Here is an 18,675-nt window from a genome sequence, read left to right on the forward strand (position 1 = left end):
CTCTCTGTGCACATAGTTTGAGGAAGCTGAGTCAGCCTGTGTCTTTGTCAGGGCTGCCAAGGTGATGGACCCTCTGGGGCTCAGTGCCCTTGCTTCTTTGTTGTGCCTTTATCCCCACCGCAGGAGGTAATGGGGCTCCTGAGACTCCTGGTTCCCTGCATTGTCCTGTCCCCAGTATGTTCTTTAGGAGGAAGGTGAGGGAGGGAGAGGATTCTGTTGACCCTGGGGAGATATTTGGAGGTGTTCATGGACAGGAGGAGGGAGTCATCTTGGCACCACAGCAGTAACTGCTTCCTCTGATCGCATCTACTCCCCAGCCAGGGCAGGAGCCACCGCTGCCTTCCCAGAATTCACTCTCTTGACCCTCTATGAGTCCTTTCCTTACCATCAAAAATCTTCACCCGAACCTCAACAGAGCCCCTAATGCACGTCCCTCCGCCTCTCTCCACACCTCCATGGCTTTCTATCCAACCTGGTGTCATAACCTCTCTGAAACTCAGTTTCCTTATCTGTCAAATGGGAATAAAGATAGTATTTACCTTATAAGAGTGACTGAAGGTTTAAATGAGATAAGGAACATATTGCATTTCATACAGCACCTGGTGCTCCATAAATGCTTAATAGACCTTAGCTGTTGCCATGATTTTATTATTTTGTAAGTCAGGCGACCAATTCTAAGGAGAACTGAGTAAATGTCAGGCCCTGTGCCAGGAACCTAGGGTAACTGTATTTGGCCTCAAATAAGTTTAAATCTATTTGTAGACAGAGGAGAAATCAATAATCAATAAAATAGTTCATAAGCAAATAATTTGGCACAGTTTTTCAAAATCTGTCAAAATGCTCAGAAATCTCACTCAGCAACTCTGCCTCTTAAATACAGCCTCACCCCCATTTGCTGCATCCTTGGCTGCTGTTTGGCTGGATAAGCCCATCACCAACATGTGGAGGGCTGGGCTTTGGGAAACCCACAAGGGCTTCATCTGGCTTTTCCAGCTAGTTCTCTCTTCTATGCCAAGCCAACAGCACCAACACAGTCTAAGCCTCAGCCCTGACTCTCCCATCACCAGGGGACCAGAGCCTGAGCTCCAGACAGGTTCTGAGGGAGGCAGGGTTGCTGACCAGGAGGTCTTGCAGGGAGGATTGAGAACTTTGTCCCTACCACTGCCCTAGAAGGCTCCTTAGTGGGGGAAGTAAGATGGGGGCGGGCCAGGGGCAAAGGGTGGCCAAAGGCATTTGTGGGAGGGAGGCCGGGGGGGACCATACCCCGGGACAGGGAGGAGTCAGGAGCCAGGGAACTCAGCCAGCAGACAGGATCAAATTCCTCCTGGGTGAACTCTGAGATAGGTTCTAGGAACTTGCAGGCACAGGAGGCCTGAAGAGGGAAGGAGCCAGAGGCGAAGACCAGCCACTCCACCCACCTGCAGCCTGGGTCCTCTGGGAAAGGCCAGCAGGCAACAGGGCCAGCGAGAGCCACCTCCCTCAGGGCCCCCTCCTGCCCACCACTCCTTGCCCTTCAGTGCCTGCCTGGAGAGCCACAGAGAGAGAGAAGACCATGGAGTCAGGCAGGACTCAGATAAAGCTTGACCCCAGGTGAGTGAGAGCAGCAGGCCCTGAGCCAGTAGCCAGTTGATAAGGAGTGGTGGCCCCTATGGCTCTGGCCTGTCCCTCACTCCCTCCCAGGGCCCTTTGGCTCCCAGCACACAGAGTGAGACAGGACTGATAATGGTCTGGCTGTCCATGAGGTCCTCAGGAACACTGTGGGGTTGGGCCAGTGCATGACTCCTCGGAGCCTTGGCTTTGCACGCCAACTGGAGAAAGATAGATCCCAGAGGTGGGCACTCTGGGGGGCTTGCACAGGACCCTGAACAGCTGGGGACTCATCCCTGGTGCTAAGGGTCCTAAGGGTGCTAAGCTCTTTCTCTGGGACACTGCTCTTTCTCCCTAGCCAGCCTCTGGGCTGCTGCCTCAATGGAAGTGGAGAGAATGCACTGTGGGCTTTTTGGACACCACAGCCAGACCTGCCTGTGGCCTGCGTGGCAGCCTGCCTGACACCCTAGCCTGGGCCAATTCTCCATTCCCTCAAGACCATTAGGGGAAATAGACAAGCTCCCTGAACCCAGGAGTGTTTGAGGGGGTGTCAAGTAACTGGTGTCCCTTCTGGTACCCTCCCCCTTCCCCAAGTCCCCATACTCTGAAGGCAGGCTGATGTCTCTCCAGGTACACAGCAGATCTTCTGGACATACTGAAAACCAACTACAGCATCCCCACTGCCTGCTTCTCTCTCCCTCCCACCGCAGCCCAGCTTCTGAGAGGTGAGTCAGGGACCCTCCCCAGAGGGAAGTGAAAGGAGGAAATGAGCATCCCAGCGGGAAGTCAGGACAGCTAAGAGGAGCTGAGGAGAGGTGGTCCTGAGCTGGCCAGCCTGGAGAGCCTGGGAGGATGTCTGGAGCAGTGTCCATCGTGGTTGAGGCCTTGGAGAAGAGCAACTCCTCACGGAGCCAGTAGGTCAAAAAAGGGACATGACAACCTAGCCCACAAGACAAACTTGCATGTGGGGCCTCCCACAGATCCCAGCCTCAAAGCTCTCAAACTGGGGACACTGGCCTGGAGCAGTTTTCAGACCCCAGGGCCATCCAGGGACTCAGGACGGTACCCGAATGATCCAAGCCCCACAGAATCCCCTTGACGCCTGCACAACAGCCTCCTTGGGAAAGGGCCTGTGTCATTCCAGAGGGGTAGCCTCTAGGAATAAAATTCTTAAAATGTAGATGAACCTGTGAAAGTATTCTGACCCTGCTGGCCCACTAGATCCTATCAATGAACTGCGTTTGAAAGTAAGAGGCAGAGGATGGGACTCAGTTCATTCCCTGGACACCTAAGTCATCGACAGTCAAAAGAATCTAGCACCTTTATAGCAAATGTGGTTCATATCCACGTTTTATTTTGTTTTCCCACTGCATGATTAACTTCCTCTTAGATGTAGATGAAAGGTGTCTCTATGGTATCCTAGATGCTTTCCCAGCCTCCTTCTGATCTCGTCACCTCAAGGAGGTGAATAACAGGATGTGCTCAGCGTGCATCAGGAGGCAGACGTGGACATGGCCTTGGGCAGTATTCAGCCCTGTTTCAGATGCTCTGAACCAGAGCAGATGCCAACTGCCAGAGAGTGTCCAGAGACACCTTGTAGCTGCTCTGTGGTTCGTGCCAGGAGGCAGCTGCCACCTCCAGCTCCAGGAACCCCTTGTTCAGACGGTGCAGCTGGGGGTACAAGTCTTCCCTTGCATCAGTGGTTGTCAACCAGAGGCCATGTTGTCCCCCAGGGGACTTCTGACAAGGTCTGGAGACAGGTTCAGGTGCCACAACTAGAGGGTGCTCCTGGTATGTAGTGGGCAGAGGCCAGGGATGCAGCCTGGAAACAAAGGAAAGCCCCCACAACAAAGAATTATCTGGGCCAGGTGTCAACAGTGCTCAGATTGAGAAACCCTGCCTTACCACATTGCTTTGCCACAAAGTCTGCAAATAGAAGCACCAAGGATGTTCACAGTAGGGAGACCATTCTGGCTCTGGTCGTCGGGTCAGCTGCCTTGTTCCAGGTGGAACTGTTGGAGTTGGGTAGCAAGTGGAGAGTGGAGAGCAGGCAGTGGGCACGGCTGGGGTGGGCATAGAGACTGAATGAGCAGGCAGGTTCCCCAGACACTGAGGAGATGGATCCGGCAGGAGTCAAGGTCACCGATGGAAAGCAGGTGACAGTTGAGAGGGCTTGGCAGGAAAGCTGGGGCCTGCTGAGCGTCAGGCAGAGGAGCTGTACTTGATCCAGCAGACAGAGGGCTCTGAGATTGGGAGGGCCTGGATGGTGCTTTATGACCACTGATCAGTAATCAGGGTGCCTTCAGGGAAGAAAAGTCTTGAGAAGCAGGGTCATAAACGGGAGGTTATTGCCCCAGCCCAGCAAGACAGACAAGAGGCTGAACCAGGGCAAAGTCAGGGAAAGGAAGGGAAGGCTAGGGAACAGGCAAATCAAAGAAAGAGCCGGCAATCTGCTAAATATCTATACAAGGAAGGAAAGTAAAAGAGACTCTAATGATGACTCGGGATCTGGGCAAAGTGATGACAGTGCCGGAAACAGGGCGTCAGGAAGAGGCGCCCATTGGAGGATGTGGCGAAACCCCTTCCTCCTTCATTTGTAAATTCTGTTGTTCCTTAAATTAAATGCCATTTAACAAAGAGCTATTCTGGAAGAGCTATTGAACCTTTCAATAATCCGGTTTTGAAATGCCTGTGATATGATTGCAATTATAATCCCTACAGGATTTTTTTTTAATGGACTGAGCCAAACATTTATATGGAAGAGTGAAGGGCCAGGAAAAGCCAAGAGAATTTTGAAAAAGCATAAGGAGAGTACCTGCTCTACCAGAGGTTAAAGCTTATACTAAGACTATATTAAATCAATGAGGTACTAACTGTAAGGGGCCTGACAAGTAGACAAATAGAACAGAATAGAGGGCCCGGAACAGACTGCTGCCCACTCAGGGGCTGGCTTTATGAAACGATGCTACACATTATCAGGGGGCAGGATGGATTCTCCAAAAGGAGAGGCTGGACAAATGCCTGTCCCTATGGCAAATAAATAAACATGAAAATAGCTCCAAAGTAGCTTTAATCTGGATTAAGTACCTAAATGTAAAATGCAAACATTTTTGTAAGAGAAAATATAGAAAGATATTTTTATGACTAGGAGTAGATAATAATTTCTTAAAACACAAGAAAGAACAAATGATCATGGAGAAGATTGACTGTATAAAGTAAACAAACTTCTGCACAACTAAAAACACTGAAAACAACATTAAAAGCCAAACCATAGACCAAGAGAAGATCTTTTCAAGCCTCTAAACAATGAAGGAAGAGTAGGCAACATAAGACAAATTACCCAATAAAAACTGGATTAAATATATGAACAGACAATTCAGAGAAGAAGTACCAAAACGGCCAATAAATATACAAAAAGATTATCTATTTTGTTAAGCATTAGGGAACTGTGAATTAAACAATGAAATATCATTTCACTCCTATCTTATAGGCGAAAATAAAAAGCCTGAGATTCCCCAGTGATGGTGAATTGGAGGTGAACTGTGAGCTCTCATAGACTGCTGGTGGGAGTAAAAATTGGTGTAACCACTTTGGAGGGTAATTAGATATCTGTAACACTGAAGATTCTCATCTCCTACACCCAGCAATTCTAGTCCTGCGAGTACAAACAGAAGAACTCCCCTATACACGCCAAGGAGACACATCCATGAATGCTTACTGCAGCATCTGTTTGTAGTGATGAAAAAAACAAAATCATGAAAACAATGTTGAAAAAGCATTTTGCAGGATGGTGCCATTTATATAGACTTTTCAAAGATGCAAAGCAATATCATATGTTGAATATGTACACATTGTAAAACTTAAAACATGATTGGGAAAGATATACACCAACTTCAGAACAGTAGTTACCCCTGGGGAGTGAGGTCAGGAAGGGAAGAGGATCCGGGAGGTACATACAGGGGGCTTCAGATACGTCTGTAATGTTTTATTTTTCTAAAAATAACTTTTGAAGCAAAATTGGCAATTTGGTAACACTTTAAAATGGATTATGGGGATATTTATGTTTGCTCTATTATTCTCTTTATTTTTGAAATATCTTATAATTTAAAAAATAATTATAAAAATAGTTTTTGAAAAGCTGTGATGAAATGTTAGATGAAAAAACAGAATACAAAACTTTACAGTATGATTGCAGCAATATCCTGCCTGTGCACTTTAACCAGCATATTTTTTAAAACTACTTTTTATTGAGCAAATACTACACGCCAGGTGCTGTGCTAAGAGGTTTAATGAGAGGATAAATAAGCTGTCCAAGGTCCTAGAGCAGGAAGGAGAATTTCGCTTTGAACTCAGCTATCTCTGACTCCAGAGCTTACGATCTTAACCTCCCTGGAAACAAATACGCAAAAAGGAAAATAATTTTGGGTTGGGAATAGCTAGGATTATAACTCATCCTCTGTTTTCAGAATTTTAATGTTCTGATATCGTTTTCCTTATTCAAAAAGGTAATCTTCACTATTTCAGAGACAGTGGGAAATGTGCTAGTTGCTAAAGGTATAGTTGTTTTCAAAACGGTCGGCTAGACAAGCATTTCCCAAAGTGTGTTCCTGGAATACGAATCCCGAGGAGCGCATCGTGAAAACAGAGTCGGCAGAAACACAAGTTTTGTACAAGCTGTGGTCTATGACATCCTTTTGGAAATTAATAATGTAAATCAGATTAAAAGGTCCAGTATGCTCTGCAGGAAAGAAACACGTTTAACTTTGTTTAAGGCATTTCTTTTGTCTAAGGCAGATCTGTAGGCGATAGAACACTTTTGTCCCGTAATATCGATTAAGAAGCAGACAAATACGGTGTGGGACAATCTTCTAAGAAGACAAATGAGTGTGATGGAGCGAGGGGTGGCAGGCTATGGGTGCTCAGGCCCTGCTCTCTCTCAGCTTCTGCGCTGTGGAGGTGCACACAGGAGCCTGTAGTTACTGCGGGTACTAGAAAGAGTCGAGTGCCCAAGCCAGCACTCACAAGACACTGCACAAGCACTTCTGTACTGAACAATCAGGACATGCCCATCCCCACCTTCATCAACCGAAACAACACTTTAGGGCTGCATTTGATTGTCTATATCACTCCACGCTCTCTCCCGTATCCATGTGAACACACACCAAGAGTGAGTGTGTATAAGGGTGAAGAATACGGGCTTAGCCTCAGGACCCCTGGGTTTCAATCCATCTCCTTCATTTCCAGGCTGTGCGACCCTGGGCAAGGTGCTTAACTCTCTCAGCCTAGTTGCCTGGAAAAGCCTATGCAATGGAAATGACAATAGCAATTGTCACGGGGTCATTTCTTTCATTCAAGAAATAGTCACAGACAGTTACTGCTCCAGGCAGTTGGATGGTGGAATGGAGAACAAGCCCCAAAGAGTGCCTGCCTTCGTGGAGCTTACACAATGGTGGGAGGACGGATGGTGGGGGCAACGTCACACAGGGCCGGGGGGAGGCTAGCTGAGCAGGGGCATTGAAGCAGAGAGCTCAGAGATGAGAAGGAGCCAGCCACACGCAGCTCAGGGAGAAAAGCTGAGCAGGCAGAAGCCACCTGGAAAGTCCTGGAGGTGGAAACAGCTCACATGGTTGCTGGGAGTCTGAAGGAGTGGTAGGGATATCGGAAACCTCAATCAACAGAGAAGAGCTGAGCTGCCCTGACTGAGTTTGGAGAACACAGGGTGTGCGAGAGGGTGAGGAATCAGTCGAGGAGACCTGGGGTCAGAGGCCAGGGGGGAACCAGGAGGACTGCGGTTCTGGGAGTCAAGGGGAGGGAGATTTTCACGGAGGAGGGAGCAGTCAAAGATAGCGAGGACTGGGAAAGCCTTGATGGCTCGGGAAAGGGTGGTTTCTGCTCTCAGCTCTCACTGAGCTGATGAGGATGAGAGTTGAGTAGGGCATGGGGGGGGGCGGGGCAAGGAGAGGCTTCCAGCAGTGACTCCCCCTCCTGACAATGGACATTGGTTTTAACATATCTACTGAATTAATTTTGGTTTCTGCCTATCTGGACTTTATCTTTCTTCTGTATTTTTTTAAAACTAAACATTTTTATTGTAAAAATAATTCAGATTCAGTAAAGTAAATATGAAAATACAGAAAAATAAAAAGAGGAAAAATCATATGTAATCCCACAACTCAGAGATAGGTACTGCAAATATCACAGTGTGATTTTCTTTTTCTGTGCTTTTATTTAACATTAGTAGAAATACACTACCTACAATTTTGTGTCCTGTTTTTATATGCATGACATCATATGAATTTTTTCATATTATTATATATTTGGCAAAATGTGTCCTCTTAAAAAACCATATTTTTTGTTATAAAATACATGTTCATTATAGAATAATTGGAAAAGATAGAAAAAAGTTAGAGGAAAAGATAGAAAACAAGAAGACCAAAACCACCCACAGTCCCACCACCCAAAACAGCATTGCTAATTTTTTTTTTTAAGTATTTCTAGGCATTTTTCTATGAAATGAATTTTTAATGTTTTTATGCTATCAAAGTAATACCACACCTTGGTTAAAAATTCAAATAGTACAAAAGGGCTACTAATGAAAATCAACAATCACTTGCTCTCTCCATTCCCATTTCTAATCTTCCTCCCCTTTTAGCTGTTGGTTCTTCTGATGGTTACCTTCAAATCACCAATACGTGCACACCATTATTTTCTGGGGTATCAATTTTGGACTTTATCTGTGGTGCCTCTGTGATACATGAGGATTTCTCTCACTTGGGCCAATCTTCTTCCATTCTCTCCATATAATTATGTCAATATTTTTAGTTATTTTTTATAGCAATATAGTATATCTATAGTTTATTTCTTATCCTGCCAATTATGGACAGTATTTGTTGACTTTCCATTTTGTAAGATAGAGATATTAGTGCCCAACTCTTTTCTACCTTTCTCTCCCCAATCAAATCCTTTAAACATAGCTATAATTTTACTGTGCTAATTTTGCATCCTGCTTTGTTTCCATAAGGATTTTTTTTGTAGGTATAAATTATATACAGTAAAGGGTAATGATCTTAAGTATACAGTTTCATGAATTTGTACCTATGTGTACATCTGTGAAACCACCACCCAGATCAAGATATAGAACATTTCCAGCATCCAGTAGGGTCTCTCGTATTCCCTCCAGTTAACATTCCTCCAAAGACCACTACTCTAACCTCTATCACCTTTATAGATCAGTTTTCCCTATTCTTCATCTTACATAAACAAAATCAAACCGTACTCTTGTGTCTGGCTTCCTTCACTCATCATTATGTTTTTAAGATTGATCCATTTTGTTGCATGTATCGGCTGTGTGATATTCCATTGTGGGAATATATCACAATTTGTTTATCTGTATCCTTGCTGAAGAACATATGGGCTGTTTCCAGTTTGGGCCATTATGAATAATGCTGCTCTGAACACAATCTTTTGGTGTTTATAAACACTCATTTCTATTGAATGTCTATCCAGGAGTGAAATTTCTGTGTCATAGTGTAGGTGTATGTTTAGCTTTAATAGATACTACCAACCTGTTTTCCAAAGTGGTTGTACCACTACCAACAGCAATGTATGAGAGTTCCAATTGTTCCTCATCCTCACTAGCACTTGGAATCGTCAGTCCTTTTAATTTTAGCCCTTTTGGTGGGTATGGAATGATATCTCACATTTGTATTTCCCTAATGAGTTCTCTGAGCTTGTCTTTTCATTCTCTTAATGGTTTCTTTTGATGAATGGAAATTCTTAATTTTCAGGAAGTCCAATTTATCAATTTTTTTCTTCATGATTATTGCTTTTGTGTCCTATTTTAAAAGATCTTTGCCTATCTCAAAGTCATGAAGATACACTTCTCTGTTTTCCTCTAAAAACTTTATCGTTTTAACTTTCACATCTAGGTGTTTTGTGTGACGTGAGGGAGGTGTCAATGTTCTTTTTTATCCCTCAAATGATATCCAATTAACCCATGCATCCTTTCTTGAAAAAAATATTCTTTTCCTCTGGAATTGTAGTGGAGACTTTGTCATAAATCAGATGACCATATATGTGTGGGTCTGTTAATAAGTTTTTTTATTGAGTGCTAATAAGTTTAGAAAAATATTATTACATATTCTTTGCAAAGACTTTTTATGGCGTGCACAAATTTTTCATGCCTGCATAATATTCTATTGGGTAGTTTACTTAATAATTCCAATACTGTTGGACATTTAAGTTGTTTTTAATTTAGGTCTGTTAGTTAATAATATTATAAACATTATCTTTTAATAAAACAAAAATAATATATCACTGTTATTTTGCTCTTCTCTGATTACTAGGCAGGTTGACCATTTTCCCACATGTCCCAAACTGTGTAATATTATTTTCCCATTTATTTGCAAGAGCCTCCTGTTTTTGTTATCAGTTTTCTTTATGTAATAAAGATCTTAAACTTGAGTACACATTTATTAAAAATGCTTTGCTAGGGGCTGGCCCGGTGGCGTAGCGGTTAACTTCACGTTCTCTGCTCCGGCAGCCTGGGGTTCACATGTTCGGATCCCAGGCGTGGACCTAAGCACCGCTTATCAAGCCATGCTGTGGCAGGCGTCCCACATGTAAATTAGAGGAAGATGGGCACAGATCTTAGCCCAGTGTCAATCTTCCTCAGCAAAAAGAAGATGATTGGCAACAGATGTTAGCTCAGGGCTAATCTTCCTCACCAAAAAAAAAAAAAAAAAAGCTTTCTTCCAGTTTGTTTGCTGCTTTCTTTTTCTTAACATTCAGAAGTTTAAACTCTTTATATCAAATCTGACCATCACTCTCTTTGTGATTTCTTGGGTTGCTCCTAAGCTTAGGAATGTCTTCCCTCTCCAAAGCTTTGATGAAAATACAATTCTCTCTCTTTTTCTGTCTCAATTTTTTGTTTGATTTTTAAATACTTGTCTCTTTAATCTATCTGGAATTATTTTGATACATGGCAGGCTTTCTGTGTATCTCTATGATTGCTTTAAATACACATTTTTGTTGTATAAGGGTAAAACTGTGTACAAACATCCTCTGTGATGTTTGTATTTTAAAAGTTTCAAGGAGGAAAAGGTAAAGTCTTTTTTTAATAAAGGACCACAACCCGTTTTTTAATGTTCACAACTTGCAGGGGCTACTGGAGCAATATCTAGAGAGGTAATTGAGAAAGAGGCAACAGAGCTAAACAGTAACAGCAATGTCACACCGGTAATTTAGTCCCCCGGAGGGCTGTATCCTAACTAAGTAGAGGTGGGTGGAGGAAGGGATGGGTAGAAGGAAAAAAAATAGCACTATCCTGTCTTTTGTGGCCTGTGATGGAAAGCACAAGTTTACCACTGACTTCAGAAGTCCAGCTTGGGAGCTGGATTCCAAGGGCCACCTTCCACCAAGGGCAGGTCCTCTGGACTGGTCATTAGACCTAAGTGTGGTCAGAGGTAAAAGGCTTGGATAAAGCAGAGAGAAAAACGTGTGTCCCAAAATAAGGGCACCAGGATCAATGTGATATTTTTTGACAGATTCACCTTTGTCCTGGATGTTCCTTGTGGTGCCACAAGGCATGACTGACCCAAATGACAACAACTCAAGTCTTTAGTGTGATATGGTCTCTTTCCTTCCTGTTTTTGTTTCAGTGGTAACATCTCTGACTGAGCTGCCCTCAGTCACCAAACTATGGGGCAGACTAGCCAATACCTTCCTCATACCTTACTCCCAATACAATAAGACAATGGACTGGGCTCTGGCAGTCTTCTCCCCCTTCTTCCTCTCATCTAGCCAGTTAGGAGGTAGAAAGGAGAGAGTCTGCCAACTAGGGAAAAGACTTAGATAAGTGAGGGTCTGGGCTTAGTCACGGAGGACACAGAACCCTTTGTTTAAAACTAATTGCTGCATTGGTGAATCACATGTTCAGAAATACATATTGTGACTATATTCATTTTTTCCTGTTAGCAATGGTAAGGCCAGAGGAGCTTCACCAGTGTTTGACCCATTATCAGGTGAGCTTGTTAAAAATGCAGATTATGGGGCCGGTCCCAGATCTATTAAAACAGCATCTCTGAGGGCAGGGCCTGGACAGCTACTTTTTAACAACTCCTCAAATGATTGCAATAAACACTAAAAAGAGCTACTGGACCACATTTAATGTAAGACTAGGTGTGAGGCCAACATGGGTCGAATGTCCTGGGAGTCTTTACTTGTATCCATTTCTCTTTTGTTAAAATTCCTTCGTAATGTCCCAGTTTCACGACATAATTTTTGAAATCAAATTTAAACAGCTCTTAAGTATTCCATTAATTACATTCTGCTCCAGTTACAATGTTAATTGGTCCATGTCTGTTTGTATGACACCTGGCACTGGAGGTAGAAAAGTGAATAGGTCCTGCCGACCTCCTGATTCGAAATTTTTGCTAATTATGTAAAAACTTGTTTGGTGTCTATACCCTGGTTCAGGTAAGCCTTACCATACCTAGAATTATCTGGTCTAGTTTCCCATCCATGCAGAAGAATGACTGTTTCTTACTCACGTGTTGGATACTCTAGATCTAAGAAAAAGCCATTCTTCTGCATGGATGAGAGCCTAGACCAGATAATTCTGGATATGGTAAAGCAATTTAGACCCAGATGAGGAAGCCCACATCTGCCTCTCAGTCCTGGTCTTCAGCTCACTGGAGTCTGCCCTCTCTTTCCGCTCTAGCATTGGGCCCTTTGGAAATTGCCCTCACAGTCATCATGACCTTGCTTTCTCTGGGCTCGATCGCCATCTTCCTGGAGGACGCTGTCTACTTGTACAAGAACACGCGTTGCCCCATCAAGAGGAGGACTCTGCTGTGGAGCAGCTCTGCACCCACGGTGAGGGCCCTGTAGCTGCCCTTTGGGAGGGACTGAAGAGGAGGCAGGGACCATTTTGAGAATTCCTCTAAACTCAACAATTCAAGTCAGCAAAGGGTTGCCTGCCTCTACCACCTTAGGGTGGGGGTTGTAATCTGACCTCCATTTGCGGTCAAGACTCCATGCTTGGAAGGCCAACAGGGAGTGGGATGGAGTGTTTGAATTCCTAGAGCCACAGAGCCAGCTGGAGAAACTGCTCAACCTTCCAGCAGCCCCACTCACTACTCCCCTGCCACAGTATTGCTGTTAAAAGCAAGCTTCCTTCCTGTACAGGCAAGTGGTGGGTCCTCAGAGTATAAGAGGGAAAGAGGGCCGGCCCCGTGGCTTAGCGGTTGGGTGCACGTGCTCCGCTGCTGGCGGCCCGGGTTCAGATCCCAGGAGTGCGCCAACGCACCGCTTCTCCGGCCATGCTGAGGCCGCGTCCCACACACAGCAGCTGGAAAGGATGTGCAGCTATGACATACAACTATCTACTGGGGCTTTGGGGGAAAAATAAATAAATAAATAAAATTTAAAAAAAAAAAAGAGGGAAAGAATTTTTTTCCACATGGTCATACTCAGCTCTACTCTTACGTTGTAGGCCTTTTTAACTCATTCCCACAGCCATTATATAGGCCTTTAGCTTGCTCCTAGGCCATAAGATTGGACTTCTGTTTCCTTGTCGTGAGCTCTGTGTATCTCTTTGGGGTGGAGAGTGGAGTCCTTGAGGTCCTTTCCTGCCAGATGACATCTGCCTGGGCCATCTCAAGTAATCAGAGATGCTCTAATAGCATGAGATGTTCAAAAGGAAGTGCTGGATCTTGATCCATTTACTCCTAAGGGTGAACTTACCTACTCCTACCCCAGGGATATAGGATAAGACAGTCTTTAAAAGAGCCCCTGTCTCAAGGTGACTTACTGTCTCAAACCCTAGACATAGAAGGAACTGACAGCTAAATTAAAAAAAAATTTTTTTAATTAGTTGATTTAATTAGTTATTTTTCCAGCCGGCCCCTTCTAAGTAATGGTGCCTCCAATGTTTAGGTTTTGCTTCCTTGGGCCCTTGCCACAAAAGGTCGAGAGGGCGAGCACAAAGTCTCCTTCCTTGCTCTAACTGGCTTCTTGCTCCTCTCCAAGCAGGTAGTGTCTGTGTTCTGCTGCTTTGGTCTCTGGGTCCCTCGTTCCCTCACGCTCGTGGAAATGGCCATAATCTCGTGAGTGTCCTGGCCCACCCGCAGCTCTGGGCCCAGTATCCTTCTGGCATCCCCTTCTGCTCCCCATTCACCCAGGACTAGAGTCTGTGTCTCCTTTTATCCCCCTACCCCTTCCATAAATCCCTGCAAACCAATCAATTGATCACGAATCTAGCCCTTTCCAACTTGTGCTACTCCGGGTCTCTTGAACTTCTGGTTCTGCTCTTCCTCAGCCACCATTTCGTTCCCACAGTCTGAAATTCCCCTCTTTCCAGGCGCCTGGACTCTGTCCTCTCTCTCACTCCTCTTGGGTCACACATTCAGAATGCCTAGTCCCTACCACGATCCCCTCAGTGAGCCCCACCTCTCCCTGCTCCCTTTGCAGTCTATCTTTCTTTGGTAGCAAAAGGTGTTCCCTCAGCTGGCTGCCGCCTCCCATCTGTGCACTCCAGTCCCACCTCTCCCCCTGCTCCTGCTCCAGATTTTACTCGGTGTGCTTTTACCTGCTGATGATGGCCATGGTGGAAGGCTTTGGGGGGAAGGAGGCAGTACTGAGGACACTGAAGGACACCCCGATGATGATCCACACAGGCCCCTGCTGCTGCTGCTGCCCCTGCTGCCCCAAACTCATGCTCACCAGGTAAGGCGGGAGGGAGAGGCATGCTTGAGGAACAGGTTAGCCTCTTCCTGCGCTTTCCCAACAGCCTCTGCTGGCTCTTTCAGCCCTGCTTCAAGCCTGTTGGGATTAGGCTTGTATAGAACAAAACCAATGATGAAAGGGTGGGCATCTCACACCGGGACCCATATACTGGGCACCCACCCAGGGGTAAGGGGAGCAGAGGAAGAACCCCAAAGTTCCCATCACTTAAGCTCTCTGCCCCCTACAAACTTTAGTCACACAGAGCAAACTGGACTTTGGGCTATTTACTTGCCCCTTTTGCCCCTTTTGATTAATGAAGTTGGGTCAACACTCTGATAGTTCTTACTCAGAAGGCAGCACTCTGATCTGGAGGTGAGTGGGAGGCAAGATGAAGGGTTCCTAATGCTCTCAATATTCTTGCTTCTTCCTATGTTCCCATTCATTTAACCATTTTGGTATCTATGATGGCAGCCAAGCCTCAGCCCTGGAGCCCAGTGAGGGAGCGGAGAGTGATCTTCTTGGGGTGGGTAGTTTGTGGGTTCATGTTCCTAACCCTCTTCTCCCTTCAGGAAGAAGCTTCAGCTGCTGATGTTGGGCCCATTCCAGTATGCCTTCTTCAGGATAACAATGGGCCTGGCGGGCCTGTTTCTTATCCCTGATGGCATCTATGACCCAGCAGATGTAAGCCAGGAGTAAGGGGCAGCAAAGTCCAAGACTCATTTAGTACCTCTGAGCTCTAGAAGGAATAGCTGGAGCCAACATCCTCTGATACAAGGCCCCAGGGTCAGCGTAGTTGTGGAAAAGTATAGACTCGGGGACTCTGGTGGGGAGAGAGGAGACCGGAATACGCCAAGGCCTTGGGGCCTTTTTCATTACCTTTCCTACCATGGGACAGGAGAAATAAAAGGAGAAGAACAGGGCTTGCCTCCCTCACTGACTACTTTCTGATCTGACAATAGATTTCTGAGAAGAGCACAGCTCTGTGGATCAACACCGTCCTTGGCATGTCCACCCTGTTGGCTCTCTGGTCCCTGAGCATCATTTTCCGTCAAGCCAGGCTGCACCTGGGTGAGCAGAACATGGGAGCCAAATTTGCTCTGTTCCAGGTAACTATACCCTGGGAGAGAAAAGATGCTTAATAATAGAGCTACAAATAATTGGGGTTAGGAGGTGAGACTAATAAAGGCTAAAAGCAGGTGTGGGAATCTTCTTAGGCCTTAAGTTTCCTGTGCCATTTGGAAAATGATCCTGCCACTTCTCAGTTTTTGCTTTTCTGTGCTGTAATACTTTCCTGGGGCTGCCGTAACAAAATACCACAACCTGGGTGGTTTAAACAACAAAAATTTGTTGTCTCACAGTTCTGGAGGCTAGAAGACAAAATCAAGACGTCAGCTGGGTCATGCTCCCTCTGAAACCTGTAGGGGAGAAGCCTTCCTCGCCTCTTCCTAGCTTCTGGTGGTGGCCAGCATTCCTTGGCGCTCCTTGGCTTGCAGCTGCATCACTTCGATATCTGCCTTCATCATCACGTGGCCTTCTCCCGTCATGTATCTGTGTCTTACGTCTCTTTTCCTCTTCTTATAAGGACATCAGTCATCTTGGAATAAGGACCCTACTCCAGCATGACCTCATCTTAACTAGTTACATCTAATTAGTTAAGCAAAACATGATGCTGTTTTGAAATAAGGTCACATTCTGAGGTATTGGGGGTTAGGACTTCAACATCTCTGTTTGGGGCACACAATTCAACCCCATAACACATATATTATCAAACCTTAAATTCTTCTACGTTTGCTTTTTTCTCTTCTCTTTTCTACCCAGTACTTCCTAAAACCCTATAATTCATCACCACCAGCAGTACCAGCATTATCGCAGCTACAACTATGAACTACCTACACCATGTGCTAGGAACTTTCACTACATTACATTTAAATTTTCACAATAATCTTAGGAGTCATTATTATTTCTGTTTTACAAATGAGGGAACTGAGACCCAGAGATGTCATGGAACTTGCTTAAAGGCACGTAGGGATGGGGCCAGAAATTAGTTAAATCTAAACTCCCCAAACCCACATTCTTTCTTAGCACACTGCCTCTTCCTCTTCACACCTCTTCTGAAAGTTCTATCAAAGGCACATTTGTTCACTTTTTACACTTTTCATTCTCTAAACCCAAAGATAACTTTTCCACCAAATGCAATGACTTCTAGCCCAATCTTGTTTTCCTTCTCTCTTCATTCTTTCTGTCTTCTTGCTGGGCCCATCTCCTGTTCCCAAGGTATAACAGCTGCTTTATAGTTAAAAGAGTGATTTCACATAAATTCTCATTTGATTTAAGCAGATGCCTCTGGAATGTGCATTTCCAGGCACATAGCAGGTAGAATTGAAGGGGCTATGGGAAGAGAGAGGAAAGAGCCTGAAATGCAGTCAGGGACTGAAGGACAGAAAGGATCTGGACCCCAGAAGCACTTAGGATCAGGCCACAGGGTACAAGCCCTGTGATTACCCCGTGGTTACTGTGGGGAAGCCTGGAAAAGCAGAGTCTGCCTAGAAGAGGCTGTTGCTCCAGGAAAGTATACTCAGGGAAGGCAAATACTAAGACAAATGGTGCTCCTGGGGCCTCTGGACAGAGATTTTCTTTTTCTTTTCTTTTTATTTTTTTTTTTTGGTGAGGAAGATTGGCCATGAGCTAACATCCATTGCCAATCTTCCTCTTTTTTTGCTTGAGGAAGAGTAACCCTGAGCTAACATCTGTGACCATCTTCCTCTATTTTGTACGTGGGACGCTGCCACAGCGTGGCTTGATGAGCAGTTCATAGGTCTGTGCCCGAGATCTGAACCTGCGAACCCCGGGCTACCAAAGCAGAGTGCCTGAACTTAACCACTACGCCACTGGGCTGGCCCCCTCTTCTTTTTTTTTTTTTAATTGTGGTATAATACACATAAAATTTACCACTTTAACCATTTTTAAGTGTACAGTTCAGTGGCATTAAGTGCATTCGTCCATCACCACCATCCATCTCCAGAACTTTTTCACCTTCCACACAAAAACTCTACCCATTAAACACTAATTCCTCTTTTCCCCCCTCTCCCTAGCCCCTGGCATGGCCAAGATTTTTTCAAAGGGCACTTTAATGGTTCATTGTCCACCATTCTATGAGCAGGGATCTCAGATACTTGAGCTAGATGGAATGACTCTTCTCTAATTATCCACGCTTTTCATCCATTAAGTGCTCATTAGTAGCCATAGCTGAGATATGGAAATAAACATGAACCCCCAATCCGTTCTTGTTGTTTCTTCTCAGGAGCTCTCAAAAAATATTGAGTAGAAGACAAGATTGTAATTTGTCTAAAGGTTAAAACTCCACAAAATTTTAATCAAGTGTGAGTCTCAACCCTCTGTAACTGCACAGATCTAAAGGTCGGCCAAATGCACAGTGGAAGGACAAGCACAGCAGTGGGCCAGCCGGCCTCAGCGCCATGGGTGCTGGGCCCACCCTGCCCTAGCTTCTCTTTTCTGTTTACAGGCACTCCTCATCCTGAGTGCCCTGCAGCCAGCCATCTTCTCAGTCTTGGCCAACAGCGGGCAGATTGCTTGTTCGCCTCCCTTTTCCCCTAAAATCAGGTCTCAAGGTGAGCACACAGGGGATCCTATCCCATTCCAGGATGGGCAAGGGGGGAGGGTCAGGGAAGAGAGGACCTTAGAACAGAGGTTGAGCCAGCCTGGTTTCCACTCAAAATACTCAGAAAGGGAGCTCCAAGAAATCCCAGCAGAGGCTTTAAGGAGACTATGACTTCTTTGATCACACAGAAGAGAGCTGCTATCCCATAGCTTGAGGCCAGCCCTGATGGCCAACCCAGGAAGTCATGGGTACAATCCTTAGCTCCTGGGAGAAGAATGGGTATGGTTGGGAAGCAGAAGGTCATGCTGATAAAACACACAAAAGAAATGAGGTTTAATGCTAGCCTCAGATTGCAGAAGGTAGAGAGCCAAGTTCTATTTCTGCCTCTACCATTAACCTGTTATATTACTTATGACAACTTAATATCTGTAGGTCCCGGTTTGAGGATAAATTGGAGAAAGTGTTGTTCAACTCATATGCAAGGGCTGCTGGTGCGATACTACCTCTATAATTTAGCATAACCTACATTATATTTCACCCTATGCTCCAGTGATGAATTGCCACCTCCTCATACTGGAAACTTTTCTGCTAACTGTGCTGACACGAATCTATTACCGAAGGAAAGATGACAAAGTTGGATATGAAACTTTCTCTTCTCCGGACCTGGATTTGAACCTCAAAGCCTGAGGTGGATGGCTTGGACAATGAAAGAGACACTGTACTCATTAGACGAGCAAGAGATT

The 18,675-nt window shown here is 45.1% G+C and overlaps 1 protein-coding gene across 2 annotated transcripts; it reads left to right on the forward strand.

The window, feature by feature from the left end:
- Nucleotides 1-1,552: 1,552 nt before the first annotated feature.
- Nucleotides 1,553-18,661, forward strand: SLC51A (solute carrier family 51 member A). Of its 2 annotated transcripts, none has more exons than XM_087439785.1 (9): nt 1,553-1,590; nt 2,218-2,312; nt 12,308-12,462; nt 13,618-13,694; nt 14,155-14,313; nt 14,883-14,994; nt 15,273-15,419; nt 17,837-17,942; nt 18,483-18,661. In XM_087439785.1, exons 1-9 carry the CDS (start codon nt 1,553-1,555, stop codon nt 18,617-18,619), a joined length of 1,026 nt encoding a protein of 341 aa, XP_087295911.1. In that variant the 3' UTR covers nt 18,620-18,661. The 2 variants fall into 2 exon arrangements, with proteins under 2 accessions (XP_087295911.1, XP_004424579.1); XM_004424522.3 differs by having other exon boundaries at nt 13,621-13,694.
- The last annotated feature ends 14 nt before the right edge of the window (nt 18,662-18,675 follow it).

Source organism: Ceratotherium simum, chromosome 15, assembly GCF_057802395.1.
Source record: "Ceratotherium simum simum isolate JZ-2026a chromosome 15, ASM5780239v1, whole genome shotgun sequence".
NCBI classification, from domain to species: Eukaryota; Metazoa; Chordata; class Mammalia; order Perissodactyla; family Rhinocerotidae; genus Ceratotherium; species Ceratotherium simum.

What these genes read in the sequence shown, in the direction of transcription:
- SLC51A (XM_087439785.1), top strand. Translation starts at nt 1,553, where the DNA reads ATGGAGTCAGGCAGGACTCAGATAAAGCTTGACCCCAG. An exon ending in GTGGAAATGGCCATAATCTC is followed by an intron (nt 13,695 to 14,154) that starts GTGAGTGTCCTG and finishes CTCCTGCTCCAG; the next exon opens with ATTTTACTCGGTGTGCTTTT. An exon ending in GCATCTATGACCCAGCAGAT is followed by an intron (nt 14,995 to 15,272) that starts GTAAGCCAGGAG and finishes ATCTGACAATAG; the next exon opens with ATTTCTGAGAAGAGCACAGC.